General features: G+C 51.4%; 1 protein-coding gene and 1 long non-coding RNA gene across 8 annotated transcripts; both read left to right on the forward strand.

Annotated features, from left to right (window-relative positions):
* Nucleotides 1-121: 121 nt before the first annotated feature.
* Nucleotides 122-6,686, forward strand: MAMSTR (MEF2 activating motif and SAP domain containing transcriptional regulator). 7 transcript variants are annotated; one of them, XM_060131809.1, is made up of 10 exons: nucleotides 122-945; nucleotides 1,497-1,580; nucleotides 2,714-2,752; nucleotides 3,371-3,546; nucleotides 3,725-3,909; nucleotides 4,243-4,345; nucleotides 4,559-4,753; nucleotides 5,041-5,250; nucleotides 5,329-5,383; nucleotides 5,604-6,686. In XM_060131809.1, exons 2-10 carry the CDS (start codon nucleotides 1,523-1,525, stop codon nucleotides 5,885-5,887), a joined length of 1,305 nt encoding a protein of 434 aa, XP_059987792.1. In that variant the 5' UTR covers nucleotides 122-945; nucleotides 1,497-1,522; the 3' UTR covers nucleotides 5,888-6,686. The 7 variants fall into 7 exon arrangements, with proteins under 7 accessions (XP_059987792.1, XP_059987796.1, XP_059987794.1 ...); XM_060131813.1 differs by having other exon boundaries at nucleotides 3,413-3,546; XM_060131811.1 differs by having other exon boundaries at nucleotides 1,502-1,580.
* Nucleotides 6,687-6,782: 96 nt separating this feature from the next.
* On the forward strand, nucleotides 6,783-7,765 carry LOC132510073 (uncharacterized). Its single transcript, XR_009537225.1, has 2 exons — nucleotides 6,783-6,997; nucleotides 7,663-7,765. It is a non-coding gene; the product is annotated as an uncharacterized LOC132510073 (long non-coding RNA).
* Nucleotides 7,766-17,982: the final 10,217 nt, after the last annotated feature.

The raw sequence follows: 17,982 nt of genomic DNA on the forward strand, positions 1-17,982 counted from the left end.
GGTAGTGATGATTTTCTGTGGAATAAGGCATCAGGGCCCTTGCCTGGAGCATTGGGCTCCTGCCGAATCCTCCGTGATATTTATAGCCACGGCCTCAGCTTGCCCTCTTGCATGTAATCCAATCCAGGAGCACTGTGGCCTCCCACGCATCTCAGGACAGAGCCCTAAACTTGTTCTGCCAAAGATCACGCCCTCAGTCCTGCCAGTGGGAAATAGCCAGCGCTCCCTTCGACCTTCCATAGCCCATACTCCAGCCTCCTCCCTCAGACCCAGGAGTCTGGGTTCCCAAGCCCCTTCTGGACCTTTCTGCCTGTCGGGCACACTGATGAGTCGCAACGTTTCTTGTCCCTGTTCTGGAATCCCTCTTCCCTCACATCCGAAAGTATGGGCCCGCAACGCACTCCTCCCTCGGGCCCAGGAGTCCAAGCCTCTGCCTCTTTTTCTTCAAACGCAGGAATTCAGGTCTCCAGCCCCCTCCTCCCTCACACCCAGGAGTTCGGGGCTCCAGTTTGAACTTTTCCCTCCCCTGAATCCGACTCTGGCTGCTGCGTCAGGGAAAAAGTAAGCGACAGGTGGCACCTGCCCATAGGGACGGGGCACGACCACCTGCCGCTGCTGCTCACCCTGAGCCCCTCTCCTGGCACCTGCTTCTGTCAGTCCTCCCGCCGCTGCCCCTTTCGACCCCGCAGCCCCAGGACGTGGAGGAGGAGCGAGCCGGGAACCCCGACTTCCGCCCCGCCCCAGGCCCTCCCAGTCCGCGCTCCCGCCCCTTCTCAAGATGCCAGGAGGGGCTCCCGTCTCCCCCCGCCCCTCTCCATCGCTCCCGACACGCCCCCAAAAGGGGGGTACGAGGCGGTCCCAGGCCGGTAGGGCGGAACCTGCCGCCTCCAGCCTTGACTGCGGGACTCAACCCGCTCCAGAGCACAGCTGAGCCGAGCCCACCTGGTGAGAAGCCCCTGGGGTGGGGGGTGGGAGGGGAACCCGCCTTAACTCTTCTGTCACCTCTCTGATCCTAGTCCCTTCCCCACAGACCGTGGCGGCTGACACCCACCCACGCCCTTCTCAAGTGCAGGTGGCAGAGACCCTTCCATTCCCCAGGGACCTATCGGGTCCCCTTTCCCCTCTTGATCAAGGCTGTTGGATTCTAGGCCCCTTAGAGTATTGAGTTCCTTCCCTTCACCCCCTTTTCCTCCCTCTCCTTTCATAGACCCGGGGTCCAGGCCACCAGTGCCCTCCTTCTTAGGACCCAGGAGTCCCAGATCTGAGGTCCTTCCTCCCCCAGACTCCAGGAGTTGGGGCCCTCAGCGCGTCCTCCCTCTCACCCAGGAGTCTGGGCACCCAGCCCCCTCCTCCCCCAGGATCCAGAAGTTATGGCCCAAGGCCGCTCCCATCTCTAAGTTCCTCAGGCCCTTTCCCTGCTGCGTTCACATGCAAGGGACGCTTCCTGACCTCCACTCTGACCCTGCCTCCTGTGGGGGGCCTGCTCTCCCCGCCAGTCCAGGTGCCCATCCCAGCCTTGGCAATGACCCTGGCGGCTTCCTCCCAGCGCTCCCAAATCATTCGCTCCAAGTTCCGATCTGGTGAGAGTCTTCTCTCTGTGCACGTAGGGAAGGGAGTCTGGGAGTCCGCACGGCGGGGTGACATGGGAGGGGGGTGGTGACACATGCCAAAGGCATGTGTTTTCTGTGCAAGAGATTATTTATGTAAAGGAGGCCCCAGCAAAGGGGTGGAGTTGTGGTTGACAGTGAGTGTGCAAATGGCTGGTGCAATGCTCACGTGAATAGTGGGGAATGGGCGGCTAGGGGTGGGTGTGCAGAGGACCAGGTACTGCAAAGGAACAGGGGCTTAAATTGACACCTGTGCAAATCGGAGGAGCGCCCAGTGTGGAACTGTGGGCAAGGGGACAATGAGCTCTCAAGCCTTGAAAGCGGCAAAGGTTGCATTTCAGGTCCCAGCACAGGTGAAAAGTGTGCAAGTGGATACACCTGGAGGTAAAGTCCTGAGTAGACAGAGTGTACTTGAGTGTGCAAATGAGTCTGCTTCTGTGGTTGGGTGGGTGCGAAGACACCAGTAACCAAAGAGCAAGGAGTGTGCAAAAGAGTGCACGTGTACAAAGAAATGTGCAAAGAGATCCTTGCTCCACAACTGGGGGCCAAATTCTGAATGCGTTAACGTGGCTGGGTGCGTGCCGAGACAGTGAGCCTAGGATGAAGAGTGGCAAAGGGTACCAGTGCACAAAAGTGCTGTAGATGCAAAAATAGAGGCCAGGGAAATGCGTGTTTGAAGGTGGGTGTGCAAAGGGGGCGACTGAGGGGAGGCCCAGAGGTAGTGCAGAAGGGAGTGGGCGTGTGCAAAGCGGGGTGCGGGGATGAAAGGGGGCGAGGTACAAACACTAAGATGGTGATTGGGCGGAGGATGGGGTGGGCATCAGCTGACGAAGGGGGCAGGTGGAGGAGTTGGGGGCAGGGCTGCCTCCTGCCCGCACCGCTGGCTGGCTCCTGGCCCCAGAACGGCTCTGGCCTTCGGCGCTGTGCTGGCAGGGAACAAGCAGGAGGCCCTGGAAGGGAGCAGGCTGCCCGCCCACCCGCCTGCACGGGGTGTGTAAGGGGGCTGGGCACACGTGTCCCGCCAACAACTGCAGCTCACACTCGCCTGCCAGGCCAGGCTCTTGGACACTCCCTTCCCGCCTTTCTCCTCCCACCTTCCTCCACAGTCCTCCAGCTTCGGATCCACAGACGCTACCAGGACACGAGTAAGTGCGGGCCCTGAAAGGGAGGGGATGGCGGCCCTCCCTTGGGGCACCCTGGAGTGGAGTGCCACACATCTTGTTTCGGTTCCCGAGCCTCAGCCCCTATGCCCCAGGGTACATTGCAATCCCATCCTGCCCTTCCCCAGGACCCAGGAGTACAGACCCCTGGCTGCCCCACCCCTAGGAGCTTTTCTTCCTGCTCTTGGGCTTTTCTCACTCCAATGAAATGCATGGATCCAGATCCTGTTTCTTTGGAGAAGACAGGCATCCCACACCCCACACTTGGCACACATACAAATCTCAGGATGTGGCTTTCAGCTTCTTTCTCCCCAAGAACCAGGAGTGCTGGTCCCACCCCTGTCCCAGCAAAACCCCAGGAATCTGTGATCCTCAGCTACCACACCCCTCGGTGACTGAGGAGGAGATTCCTGCCTTTCTTCAGAATGTAAAATTCTGGGTCGCTAGCACTTCTGCCCTTAGATCCAGGAGTCCAGACAACCAGCTCCCGCCACTTGGGTTTCACTCCCTGGCTCTGTCCTCTTGCACCCGGGGGGGCTGGGGCCTCCAGGGTCCTCCTTCCCATGCAGCCTTGTTTCTCCCTGCCTGGCTTGCTGCCTGTAGGCCTCTCAGGGTCCTTTGCTGCCTCTCCATTCTCGGATCCAGATCCATGGATCTCAGCCGCAGACCCGGCTCTGGCTCCGGCCCCAGCCTCACCCTCGAGCCCAGCGCCTTTCCTCTTCAGCCCTGGGGTCCTTCTCCCTGAGCCAAAACACTACCCTTGGCGGTCCCTGAAGAAGGTGAGTCTCGACCAGAGTGAAGGGAAGTCCCCCTGAGAGTCTAGCCTTTGTCCTCCTTACTGCTGCCCATTTTGCTCCTCTCTGATGGGGACAAGCCGACCCCATACTTTTCATGGGGCTCTGGGGCAGGAAAGTGGGAATGGAGCAGAAGCATTTGACGTCATACCTGCTTTTTCAGGAGTCTCCCAAGATCTCCCAACATTGGAGGGAGCCCAAGCCCAAGAAGAACTTGACATACCACCAGTACATGCCCCCAGAGCCGAGACAAGGGTCCAGGGCAGACCCCCAGGCTGAAGGGTCGGCCTTGGGTCCCCCTGGACCACCTCCATGGGAATGGACAAACTCACAGCAGCCACCTCCTACGTATGACCCCTGTTTTTGTTCTCTGGGAAGTTCAGGCCCCCAGCTCCCTCCTCCCCCAGGACGCAAGAGTCCAAATCCCCGGCCCCTCTTCCTTCAGTTCCCAGAAATCCTGACCTCATCCCCGAGAGCCTGAGCCACCTCCTCCCCACCCCCGCCCCCTGCCGCGGTTCCTCTTCTCTCAGGCACCGGAACTAGCCTCCTCTGTTCTCGCGGAGCTTCAGAACTCAGGTCCCTTGCTTTCCTGCATCTTCATGAGCCCCTGTCTTTGAGGACTCCAGAATGCCTTTTCTCTCTGCTCCTTCTAACCTGTTTTCCCTTCACAACTCTCGCCAGGATGAAGCTCAGTCCCCTCACTCCCTCCCCACCAGGAGTCCCCAGCCCCTCGCCCTCTCCACACAAGTTGGAACTTCAGACTCTCAAACTGGAGGAGCTGACGGTGAGTTTGGGGAGTAGCTTCCCAGGCTGGCCCTCTCGCTCAGTGGGGACCCAGAAGTCTAACCTTGCAGCCTCTGCTCCATTGGAGATCCAGGACCTAGGGTCCCCAGTCCCTCCTCTCTCGGTTTCCAAATGTCCAGCTCCAACCTCCCCCTCCCCGCCACCTGCGCCCCGGAGCCCGCCTAGCACGGCCTCTTTCCGCCTCCCTCCCTAGGTCTCAGAGCTCCGGCAGCAGCTGCGCCTGCGGGGCCTCCCAGTGTCTGGGACCAAGTCGATGCTCCTGGAGCGCATGCGCGGTGGCGCCCCGCCCCGCGAGCGGCCGAAGCCGCGGCGCGAGGAAGGTCCGGCGGGTGCTCCCTGGCCTCGCTTCAGGCGCAAGGCTTTGGGAGCCGCTGGGAGGCCGGGCTCGGTGAGTGCGGGACTCCGCGCGTGGACCAATGAGGAGAAGACAAAGCGGGACGGGGCGGGAAGTCGAGAAAAGAATAGCCAATAAAGTGTGTGGGGCGCGGTTAAGAGCAAAGGGGGAGGATCTTAAGGGAAGGGAAGCCAATGAAAGAATAGGGGGCGAAGCCGAAGGGAGCCATGGATGAGTGAAGGCCTGGGCCGGGACCAGGAGGTGGAGCCACAGGTAGCAAGTGGATAGGGTTGCTCCCCGTGGGCACGGCTTAAAGGAACTCGCCCTCTTCGCCGTTCTAGTTGAAGCCGAGTCAGACATCTCACTCGCTGCCCCCTCCACGTGCCGCGGAAACACTTGTGACGGCTCCGGCTCCTGCTCCGGCTCCGGCTGCATCGACGGCTCAGGCTCCAGCTCCAGCTCCAGCTCCAGTACCGATTCCTTCTTCAGCAGCAGCCTCGACAGCCCTGACACTGGAGGAGGAGCTGCAGGAAGCGATCCGCAGAGCGCAGGTGAGAGGGAGCGGGCCTAGGGTCTCAGTCAGGATCAGGCTGGAGTCCCAGGTTCACGCCAGTTCTGCCCGTCCACAGTTGCTTCCGAACCGGGGCATCAATGACATCCTGGAGGATCAGGTGGAGCCTGAGGGTAAGAGCCGAAGTCCTAGATTTGGGGGGAAAGGGGGCCGAGGTTCTGGGCTTCTGTGTTCGCGGGAGGAATAGGTTGGTATCTGGACTCCTGAGGTGTCTGGACTCCTGAGTCCTAGGGAGGAATGCGCTGGGGGCCTAGACTCCTGGAAAGGACGAATAGGGAGCTGGGGTCCGGATCCCTGCCTTCCTAAGCTCACGCTTCATTCCTTTCCCTACAGACATGCTGCCCCCCATTCCCCTGGACTTCCCCGGCTCCTTCGACTTGCTGTCCCCCTCCCCGGACTCTGAAGGCCTCTCATCTGTCTTCTCTTCCTCGCTCCCATCCCCCACGAACTCCCCGTCCCCCTCTCCCAGGGGCCCCACCGACTCCTTGGATTGGCTGGAGGCTCTGAGTGGGGGTCCCCCACTGGGCTGTGGCCCCCCAGCCCCCAGCATTTTCTCTGCTGACTTATCTGATTCCAGTGGCACCAGGCTGTGGGACCTGCTGGAGGATCCATGGTGATGGATTTTGGGGTTTCCAGGGACTGTGAACTGGTGGGGATGGAGAGGCCACAGAGATAGACTCCCTGAGGGAGGGGTTGGAACAACCAGCAGAATCCCTCCCACCACAGACACAAAATCAGAGACAACTCTCATGCCCACCTGGCCCCTGCACTGCTGCTGACATGCCAACCTCCTGGCTTCTGCCTTACCTCCATGTGATCCCCTCCATGGTTGTGTGGTTGGGGGCAAAGAGGTTTCATTTGCTGCTGACCAGGGCAAAACAAGCTGCTTGCTGCTCCCCTCAGAGAACTCTTGGATGTTTCTGTTCCCACTTTCATCCCCCCATCCCACTGACTAGATGGATGCCTGTTGCTGGGGAGTCTGGAAGGTGGTCTGTGCTTTTTGGATGCAGGAGAGGGACAGGGAAGAGTAGGGAGAGAGAATAGTCTGCCAGACCCTTGGCTTCTGATTGGAGATGAGAAAAATCAGATGTGTCACATCTGGGGTCAGATTCTCTCGGAAGCAGAGTCTGAGACAAGGTTTGTGTATCCATGACTTGGGAAAGAAATGCTCCCAGGAGAAACCAATGAAGGAATAGATGAAACAGGACAGCGATGGGGGAGAAGACTAGCTAGAATGCGATTTCAGGTGAAGTCCCAGCCTTAGCCTGATCCCATGGGGAGCTCTGCAGGATAAATTAAGTGGTAGAGTCTTTCCCACCTTGAGGCAAAGGGAACTGGGCCTTTGAGGCAAAGGGAGATCTCTGTTTGGGTTTATTATTGCTGAATAACAAACCGCCCCTAAATTTAGAGTCTTAATTCCTGTCTGTGATGGTTCACAATTCCATGGATTGACGGCGCTCAGTGAGGCACCATATAATGTCAACTAAAGCTGCAGTCCTCTTAGGGCCCTACTGGGCTGTGGGATATCTGGACTTCTCTCATTCTGGGTTTGGTCTCAGTGCTCTCCCTCTCCACGTGGTTCCTTTCTCCAGCAGGTAGCTGGACCCCTCACATGGTAGCTCAGGGCCCCCCAAAGGGAGCATTCCTAGGGGAGGAAGCAAAAACTTCCAGTCTCTTAAAGACTAAGCTTGGAACTAGCACAACGTCACTTCCACCACATCTCATTGGTTAGTGCGAGTCAAGGTAGCCCAGGCTGAAAATGATATGGGATAAGACTACACAAATGTATGAATACCGGGGGCGTGGTCATTGGGCACTGTCTTTGGAGAACTGCCACTACACCCCTCTAGGCAGTCACGGGCCACAGGTCACAAGAAGGGGGCAGGATATAAACTCCAGGCACCTCAAGCTCAAGGGCAGTCTTGGGAACAAGGTTGCAGGGTAAGCCCTTAGCAGCAAACTGTTTTAAAATATAGGTTTATTATCACTCAGGTATGGTGTGGCCAATAGATCGGGAGACAATTGCCATTGAAAAGATAGTTTGTTATTTTCAGAGATCCCAAAGGAAGGGGGCATGCCAAGCTCTGCAGGGCACCAGGGTCGGTCAGGAGTTAGAGGGGAAGAGGAGAAACTTGGACAAGAGTCTTTACTGTGGTTTCCTTGGGAAGGAACAGATGAGGCAGGGTAAGCTTAGGATTGTCTAGTTTGAATAATTTCAGCAGGCTCTGGGGTGTAAGGGTTGTCCCCAGTTGCCTGGAACTTGGCCCTGGGGTGATGAATAGTGACCTGAAGTATAGAATGCCATAAAGGAAGTGGTTGGGGGTATGGGCTCTGGGTTGGTTGCTTTGCATGTGAAAGGCATACTTACATGTCAGTCCTTTATTACCTCTAGGAATTGGCTAGCCCTGGGAGGGGCAGTCCCTCCAATGTCAGCAAGGCCCCAGATGTCAAAGCACCAGAAATACAGAAATAAAAAGCCATGATTAATGCATAAAGCACACAGAAGCCGGGTGTTGGGTGCACAGAACTGGTAAGAGGAATCTGAGGGGACCTGGCAGGCTGCCAACTGTCCACTACAGGTGGGAATGTACAGTGGATTAGTTATGTGTTACAGGACCTAGAACCAGTGACTTCCCCTGGCTTGCTGTCATGTCAGTTTCCTTATTTGTACCTACAGCCAAGTGTGGCTGAGAGAGTTCACTGAGAATGTCCATGAACTGGACCTGGCATGTGACGTGTGATGATAAACATTAATCACCATTATTAGCTGCTGATCGACAATTCTAGTGCCTCGAAGTGTGTAAACTCTGGTGAACATTGAGGATCCAAGACAAAAATGGAAGGGAACAAATGCTCGTTACCATGAGGCAAAGGGAATCTTTGATGTCTTCCAAACCAATCAGGTAGAATTTGTCCTCCTTACTTTCCAGATGAATTAATTAAAGATCAGAGAAGGAGAGCGACCTGCTCAGTGTCACACAGACAGGAGGTGTTGGAGTAGGGTTTTGGGGGGTTTTTTTGCGGTATGCGGGCCTCTCACTGTTGTGGCCTCTCCCGTTGCGGAGCACAGGCTCCAGACGCGCAGGCTCAGTGGCCATGGCTCACGGGCCCAGCCGCTCCGCGGCATGTGGGATCTTCCCAGACCAGGGCACAAACCCATGTCCCCTGCATTGGCAGGTGGACTCTCAACCACTGCGCCACCAGGGAAACCCCTGGAGTAGGGTTTTAAATCAGATTAATATGTCTACAGCCTGTACCCTCAGGGTTGAAAAATCAAAGAACCTCAATCTCTGCTCTGGTGAAGCTCAGACATTTGCAAAGAGAGTCCCAAGGCAGGGTGATAGGTATTTTCATGGCAAAGGTACAAGGAATAGGAGGGGCGTGACTCCTAGAAAGTGACCAGAAGCTGCAGGGGAATGGGACAGGGTGGTCAGAGAAAATATTTTTGCCAAGACGCAAAGGGTGAGGAGAAGCTGGTCAGAGGAACCTCTTGGAAGACAGCATCCTTGTAGAGGGAGAAGAACATGCAAAGGCTTGAAGTTGTGAAGGGCGCTGCCACCTGGGGAAACTTGTGAGGTCAGGGTTCCTGGAATAAAAGGTGGGTGTTGGTGCTGCGGCAGAATTCAGGGCTGAAGAGGTGGGTGGCGGCCGAGTCCTACAGGACCCTTCACATCAGGATGAAAATTGCTGGAAAGATCAGAAGGGGTCTGGCAGGTCTTCCTCTGTCTCTCTTTCCCTTCTGACACTTCTATGCCTATACCCCTATATCAGTCTGTTCCCATCTCTGCCTGCCTCTGTGTCTTCACTCTGTCCCCATCTCTTCTGTGTCCAGAGGAGGGTGGCCTTGGGCTGAGAGCCTGTGGGCCCTGTGTGCAGTTTCAAAGAGAGTCAGGGCTAGGGGCGGCTAAGGAATTCTCTGGAAGGTGGAGATTTGAAAGACAGACCCAGGATTGCGAGGAGTGTGCAGGTTTGAGTCCAGAGTCTGAGGGGCGGGCTTGGGTCCTGCATTTTCCATGGCCTGTCCCTCAGCCCTCTTCCAGACATGTCAGCTACTTCCTCCTGCCCCTGAGGCAAGGACTGGGCCTCCCCCAAGGGGTTGGGGAAAAATGAGGGCTGGACCTATGGGGGAGCTGGGGGGAGGCTGAGGTCAGATGGGGACCCCACCCCCCACCATGCTGGCATCCCACGATCTCAATGGAAGCATGAAAAACACCAAGAATATATTTGACAAATTACCAATTTATTTTATAGACGTATTCCCCAGAAAGATACATTCATATTCATTGGGTAGACTGGAGAAGAATATATTTGGTTTTCTCCTCCTTCTCCTTCCCCCTGCTTCTCTTCTCTCCCCTCCAACCCCATTTCTCCCTCCCTCCCTTCGTTTCTCTCTTTCTCCCTCCTTTCTCTGTTACCACATAGCTAACTGGCTGCTTCCAATCACCGACTTCTATTCTATTCTGCCTTTTACCTCTACGTTATTATTATTATTATCATTATTATTTGGCCTCGCAGTTTGTGGGATCTTAGTTCCCCAACCAGGGATTGAACCTGGGCCCTCAGCAATGAAAGCATGGGGTCCTAACCACTGGACCGCCAGGGAATTCCCATCGTCCACCTTCTTTTTTCTTTCTGCTTCATCGGAGATGACCACCCCGCAGCTCCCAACTCCACCAACCACCTGAGATCCTCGTCATCATCGAGCACAGCCTCTTAGGGACCTGTGGGAGAATTTCTCTGGGAAACACACCCAGGAGAGCTTGACACAGAAGCAGGTGCCTTGGTGGTTGAGGGTCATCTCTGGGGCCAGATTTACCTGTGTGGACTTATCTCTCCATCACTAGCTGCCTGGCCTAGGGCAAGCCATTTAACCTCTCTGTGCCTCAGTTTCTTCATTCATATGATAGGAACAAGGGCAATAGTACTTTGTGTGGGTGGTGTGAGGAATAAATGAGTTGACCTGTGTAAGGTGCTTAGAACAATGCCTGGCGTATAGTAAGTGCTCATTAAGTGTCAGTGACTGTCACCGCCCCACAGGATTGATTTGATTTCCACTCCTCTGCCAAATGGCTGTGTCCCCCCATGCCACCACCGTGTATGTACGAGGGTTGCCCTGCCCTTGGTGTTGTCCAGCTATCTCATTTTCAGTCTGTCCACTGTTACCTCTTGTTTCTCTCAAATCTTGTTTATCCCTGATGGTGGGTGATGGGGACTCCCGTACCTCAGACAGCCTGGTGATGAAGACCTCAGAGCCAGGGCAGGGGGCAGTTAGATGGCTGAACTGGGAGGAAAAGAGGGAAATGGGAATTGTGAACATTTATTCTCTAGAAGACAGGCTCTTTCCTTCCCTTGGGCAAACTGCTTCAGTGCCAAACCTTCATTCAGACTTTGAACCCAGCCCCTCCCTATCTGGGGATCCTAGACAAGTTGTTTCTTCTCTCTGACCTCATAGATGACCAGGTTCCTAGGTATTTTCCCAAGAGAAGTGAAAACATGTTTGCATAAAGACTTGTACACAAATGTTGAGAACAGCATCATTCATTATAGCTCTAAACTGGGGAGAGCCCAAATGTCCATCAGATGGTGAACAGATAAGCACCCCATGGGACACCCACACAGTGCAATACTACTCAGCAGTGAAAAGGTGGTGAATGGTTGATACCTGCAAGGATATGAATGAATCTCAGAAACATGATGCTAAGTGAAGGAAGTCAAACACAAAACACTAAACATGGAACGATTCTTTATGATTCTAGAAAAGGCAAAACTAAAGTGACCAGGAGGTGTAACCAAGCAGGACCCTATGGAGCCTTCCCGGAACAGATCCCCCTACGTCCTCCACATACCTCTTGTCTGTAGAAACACTTTAGCCTCCTAGGCCTTCCCCGAGTTACAAAGAATAAATTTTATCAGGTGAGATATGCAGAAGCAAAGGAAAAACAGTCTAGCAAGACAATAATAGTTTAGCCATTAAACAAAGTCAAGGACCTTTAGTTCCTCCTCAAGGGCTATAGATAATATTCTGAGTCATATCCTTTGAGCTGTTTTGCAGATACTGAAACCCCCACCAGGTGGAAGAAGTTAATTGTATGCTGCCCACAAGAATGTAGACCCCAGACTGGTTGGAACCAGAAGGTTGATGATGTTGACTCCCAATTACCTCACTACCAACCAATCAGGAGAATGTCCAAGAGCTGATCACGCACCCCACAGCCCCTCTCCCTTACCCTGTCTTTAAAAACCTTTCCCTGGGCTTCCCTGGTGGCGCAGTGGTTGAGAGTCTGCCTGCCAATGCAGGGGACACGGGTTCGTGCCCCGGTCTGGGAAGATCCCACATGCCGCGGAGCGGCTGGGCCCGTGAGCCATGGCCGCTGAGGCCGTGCGTCTGGAGCCTGTGCTCCGCAACGGGAGAGGCCACAGCAGTGAGAGGCCCGCGTACCGCAACAACAACAACAAAACACCTTTCCCTGAAATCCATCGGGTCTTTTAAGCACTTGCTGCCTGGACTCCTTGCTTGGTGCCCTGCAATAAACACTGCACTTTCCTTCACCACAACCTGGTGTCAGTAGATTGTCTTCACTCCACGTGGGCAGGCAGACCCAAGCTAGGTTCAGTAACAGAAGCAGCTCAGTGGTTCCTTTTAGTATATTCACAGAGTGGCCCATCCAGCAGTACAGTCAATGTCAGAGCATTTTCATCACCACAAAAAGAGACCCCATCCATACCCATTAGCAGTCACTGCCCATTTCCTCCCAAACCTCTGCTCCTCCCACTAGGCAAACACTAATCTACCTTTTTTTTTTTAATTTTTATTTTTTATTTATTTGGCTGCGTCAGGTCTTAGTTGCAGCACAAGGAATCTTTAGTTACGGCATGTGGGATCTAGTTCCCTGACCAGGGATTGAACCCAGGCCCCCTGCATTGGGAGCGTGGAGTCTTAACCGCTGGACCACCAGGGAAGTTCCACTAATCTACTTTTTGTCTCTGTGGATTTGCCTCTTCTGAATATGTCATATGAATGGAACCACATGGGGTCCATTGTGTTCAGCTTCTTTCACTCAGCATAATGTTTCCAAGGTTCACCCATGTTTTAGCATGTACAGTATTAAAATGGAGCAGGACCCTATGGTCCTTCCCCGCCATGTCCTCTGCCTGCCTTTTGTCTGTGGAAAACCTTTAGCCAAAGAATAAATTTAATCAGAGAAGTGAGAAGATGCAGCAGCAAAAAAAGCAGTCAAACAGGACAAAACAGTAATAGCTTAGTCACTAAGCAAAGTCAAGGACCTTTAGTTCCTCTTCAAGGGCTATAGATAATATTCTGAGTCATGTCCTGTGATCCATCTTGTAGATACTGAAATCCCCACCAGGTGGAAGAAGTTAACTACATGATGACCAGAGTGTAGCCATGACATAAGCTGCCATAATTCTGAGAGTTGTCCTCAAGGAAATGGGAACAAACTGACCCTGGAACTGAAGACTAACCGTACTTAAAACAGTCAAGATGATGCTGGTCAGACCACCAATGACCAATTTCAAGACGACGGTCAGAGCTGACTGCTATTTCTGCATGTAGCCCCCTCCCTCTGTCTATAAAAGCTCTTTCCCACTGATTGTCAAGGGGGGCGAGTTGGCCTTTGGACAGAATTCCACCCTCACCCCCACCCCAGTTGCCAGCATCGAAAATAAGGCAAACTTTCTTTTCCACCAACTTTGCCTCTTTATTAGCTTTTGAGCGGTGAGCAGCCAGACCCCCACTTTCGGTTCCAGTATTTCACTCGTTTTTCTGGCTGAATAATATGCCATTTTATGGATCCACCGTATTTTGTTCAGCCCTTCAGCAGGTGATGGACATTTGGGTTGTTTCCCCTTTTTGGCTGTTATGAATAATGCTGCTCTCAAATGGGTGGATATTACGTATATAAATTGTATTCACTAAAGCTGGGAAATAAAGACCAAGCAGAACAAAATGGTTGTGTTTACAGACACATCCAGAGATGGTAAAAGGATAAAGAAAGGTAGAAATATGCCAACAAAAGTGAGGATCACCATCAACTGCAGTGGAGGGAGAGAGGCTTTCTGGGTGTTTCCGTATCCTGACAGCCTCCCTGGTGTGCAGTAAAGGGTTAACTCAACAGTCTTGGGGTGCTTAAACCCTGCACATTCCAAAGAGAGGACTGACCAATGATCAGCTCCTGGGACATAACCTCTAAGCTCTTGGCTTGTCCTACCTGATAAGAGTGTCTTTGTTTACTTGGGGCCTTGGACCACATGGTATCAGCTTAACTTCTGGAGGTACTGGAGACTGAGTAGCTGAGGTCAGTCCCATGGGCATCCAGCCATTCCTACACGACCAACCCACAGTAAAAATCCTGGACACCAAGGCTCGTGGGAGCTTCTCTGGTTGGCAATACTTAGTATGTGTTGTCCCACATCGTTGCCTGGAGACTTAAGTGCTGTTAATATGACTCCACTGGTAGGGACAACTGGAAGCTTCCACCTGGTCTCTCCTGAACTCTACCCTGTGCACCTTTTGCTGATTTTAATCTGTATCTTTTCACTGTAATAAAACACAAACATGAGTATAACGGCTTTCCTGTGAGTCCTTCCAGCAGATCATTGAACCCGAGAGCGGTCTTGGGGTCCACCGACACACCAGGTCTTAATCTGGATGGGAGTTTCTGCCGTTATTCTTTTTATTTATTTATTTATGTATTTAGGCTGCACCGGCTCTTAGTTGTGGCACGCAGGATATTCGTTGCTGCATGTGAACTCTTAGTTGCGGCATGCACGTGGGATCTAGTTCCCCGACCAGGGATCGAACCCAGGTCCCCTGCATTGGGAGCACGGAGTGTTACGTACTGGACTACCAGGGAAGTCCCTGCCCTGTTATTCTTTTTTTTTTTTTTTAATAAATTTATTTATTTATTTATTTTTGGCTGCATTGGGTCTTCGTTGCACAGCCTTTCTCTAGTTGCGGCAAGCGGGGGCTACTCTCTGTTGCGGTGCGCGGGCTTCTCATTGCGGTGGCTTCTCTTGTTGCGGAGCACGGGCTCTAGGCGTGCCGGCTTCAGTAGTTGTGGCTCGTGGGCTCTAGAGCACAGGGCTCAGTAGTTGTGGTGCATGGGCTTAGTTGCTCCGCGGCATGTGGGATCTTCCTGGACCAGGGCTTGAACCCATGTCCCCTGCATTAGCAGGCAGATTCTTAACCACTGCACCACCAGGGAAGCCCTGTTATTCTTTAAACTGCATTTTATGAATGTTTCACATGTATGATGTTAGAATTTAAAAAAATAATCAGGACTTCGTAATGAACAGAAGGCAAATAAAGAAAAGGGAAGAACTAAAAGTAAGTTTCAGGGCTGGGTTGCTGCAGAAGGCTTGCTGTGGCTGTTAAAAAAACATGCAAAAGAAATAGCTTCAAGGTGAGCAAAGTGAAGAATCAGTCAATTCACTTTGGCCTACTGAGTTTTAGAATCCGAGAATCTCGCTTAGCAGACTGACTTCAAAGCTCAGGAGAAGTGATAAAAAAGAGTAAAAGAGACCTCATTCAAAGAGAAATGTAATTGAAGATGGTGCGGTTTTCCCCCAAAGAAATCGGAGAAAATTTTAAAAGGTGGTAATATCCAACTTTGGCAAGACTGTGGGAGAATGGGCTTGGACAGAATATAAATGGGGTTGGACAGACTATAAATTTTTTCACAAGTTATACAGCATAGTTGATTTTAAACGCACACTTCATGACCCAGAAATTTCAATTCTAATAATATATCCTTTAAAAGAAATATTAGTATGCATGCATAAAGATTTCCCACACTATAGACAAACACGGCAAATGACAAGGATATTCTCCCCAGCATTATTTGTAATAGCAAAAAATAACAAACACCCTAAAAACCTTCAGGTGGAGTATGGACGTGCCATAGTTGAGGAATACAATAGAATCTTTTGCAACTACCGAAAGAGATTGGAAAGATGCTTACTACACAAAGCAGATTTAAAAAGAACAGCAAGGACTTCCCTGGTGGCGCAGTGGTTGAGAGTCCGCCTGCCGATGCCCGGGACGCGGGTTCGTGCCCCGGTCCGGGAAGATCCCACATGCCGCGGAGCAGCTGGGCCCGTGAGCCATGGCCGCTGAGCCTGCGGGTCCAGAGCCTGTGCTCCGCAACGGGAGAGGCCACAACACTGAGAGGCCCGCGTACCGCAAAATAAAATAAAATAAAATAAAATGTGAGAGTCATCAAAATACAGCATGTGAAACTATGAAATCACCCAGGGAGAACAATGGGCCATGGATAGAACCCTAGGAAAACTAATTCTTGGAAGGAACACCCCATGACCATGAACATAATTAATTAAATTAAAATGGACAGGGCAACAGCCAGCCTTTTACTGAAGCTTGGTTCACTGAAGAAACTCCATAAAATCACCAGAAACAACCCTCTCCCCTCCCCACTTTCTTAGGTACTTTTAGTTTCCTAAGGTTGCTGTAGCAAAGTACCCCCAACTGTGTGGCTTAAAAAGCAGAAATGTAGGGTTGCGGGGTCAGAATAATTCCCTAGGTAATGACAGGAGATGCAGTAGTAAGGAATCCCAGGAGAAAATACCTCCTATCCTAATATCCCACCACATACAGTCAGCCTCCAGAATCCAAAGTGACCTGAGAATCACCCCCTTCCCTCAGCTATGGGGTAGAGAGGGTGAGCTGTAAAAAGAAGCAGCTGGGAGCAGATCTCGGGACAGTGACGGAGGGGGAAGGAAAATAATCAACCTGAAAATGAACACATATCTTCATGTGCTAATTGACATTTGCTTATCATCATTTTCAAACCATCTGTTCAATTTCTCTTTTTTTGCGGTACGCGGGCCCCTCACTGTTGTGGCTTCTCTCGTTGCGGAGCACAGGCTCTGGACACGCAGGCTCAGCGGCCACGCCTCACGGGCCTAGCCACTCCGCAGCATGTGGGATCTTCCCGGACCGGGGGACGAACCCGCGTCCCCTGCATCGGCAGGCGGACTCTCAACCGCTGCGCCACCAGGGAAGCCCATCTGTTCAATTTTTTTTTGCCCATGTATTCTAATGAAGCTTTTGTCTTTTTCTTATTGACTTATAGATATTCTTTATATCTTCTGCATATGAACCTTGTTAAGTGTAGATACTGCAAACATGAAAAGTGTCTTTTTTTCCTTAGCTTTTTATTTTTTATTTTTTTGCCACACCTTGTGGTAGGCAGAACTTTCCGGATCATAAATTGAACCCGCATCCCCTCTCGTGGAAGCATGGAGTGTTAACCGCTGGACCACCTGGGAAGTCTGAAAAGGGTCTTTTAATGAATCAAAGTTTTTCATTTTAATGAAATCCAACATACCAATTTTTTTATGGTTACTGGGGTTTTTTGTGTGTGTGTCTTAGTTAGGAAACCTTTGCCCACATCAAGGTCATGAGCTTTTCTTCCGTGTTTTGTTCTAGAAGCTTTATGCTTTTAGCTTTCACCTTCTGGTTTGTGATCCATCTTGAATTAACATTTGTGCATGGTGTGAGGTAGGGGTCAAGGCTTACTTTTTCCCTATGAGTATACGATTTCTTGCATTTATTTATTTATTTTATTTATTTATTTTTAAAATTATTATTTTTTTTTTTAATATTAGTTTTTTTAACATCGTTACTGGAGTATAATTGCTTTACAATGTTGTGTTAGTTTCTGCTGTATAACAAAGTGAATCAGCTATATGCATACGTATATTCCCATATCCCCTCCCTCTCACCCTCCCCACCCCACCCCACCCCTCTAGGTGGACACAAAGCACCGAGCTGATCTCCCTGTGCTATGCGGCTGCTTCTCACTAGTTATCTATTTTACATTTGGTAGTGTATATATGTCCATACCACTCTCTCACTTTGTCCCAGCTTGCCCTTTCCCTCCACCGTGTCCTCAAGTCCATTCTCTATGTCTGCATCTTTATTCCTGTCCTGCCCCTAGGTTCTTCAGAACCAGTTGTTGTTTTTTTTTTTTTTAGATTCCATATATATGTGTTAACATATGGTATTTGTTTTTCTCTTTCTGACTTAACTTCACTCTGTATGACAGTCTCTAGGTCCATCCACCTCACTACAAATAACTCAATTTCATTTCTTTTTATGGCTGAGTAATATTCCGTTGTATATATGTGCCACATCTTCTTTATCTGTTCATCTGTCAATGGACAATTGGGTTGCTTCCATGTCCTGGCTACTGTAAATAGGGCTGCAGTGAACATTGTGGTACATGACTCTTTTTGAATTATGGTTTTCTCAGGGTATATGCCCAGTAGTGGGATTGCTGGGACCTATGGTAGTTCTTTTTTAGTTTTTTAAGGAACGCACATACTGTACTCCATAGTGGTTGTATCAGTTTACATTCCCACCAACAGTGCAAGAGGGTTCCCTTTTCTCCACACCCTCTCCAGCATTTATTGTTTGTAGGTTTTTTGATGATGGCCATTCTGACCAGTGTGAGGTGATACCTCATTGTAGTTTTTTTTTTTTAATTAATTAATTTATTTATTTGGTTGCACCGGGTCTTAGTTGCGGCACGCATGTGGGATCTAGTTCCCCGGCCAGAGATCGAACCCAGGCCCCCTGCATTGGGAGCATGGAGTCTCAACCACTGTGCCACCAGGGAAGTCCCCTCATTGTAGTTTTGATTTGCATTTCTGTAATGATTAGTGATATTGA

The sequence above is a fragment of the Lagenorhynchus albirostris genome, chromosome 19 (genome assembly GCF_949774975.1).
Source record: "Lagenorhynchus albirostris chromosome 19, mLagAlb1.1, whole genome shotgun sequence".
Classification (NCBI taxonomy): Eukaryota; Metazoa; Chordata; class Mammalia; order Artiodactyla; family Delphinidae; genus Lagenorhynchus; species Lagenorhynchus albirostris.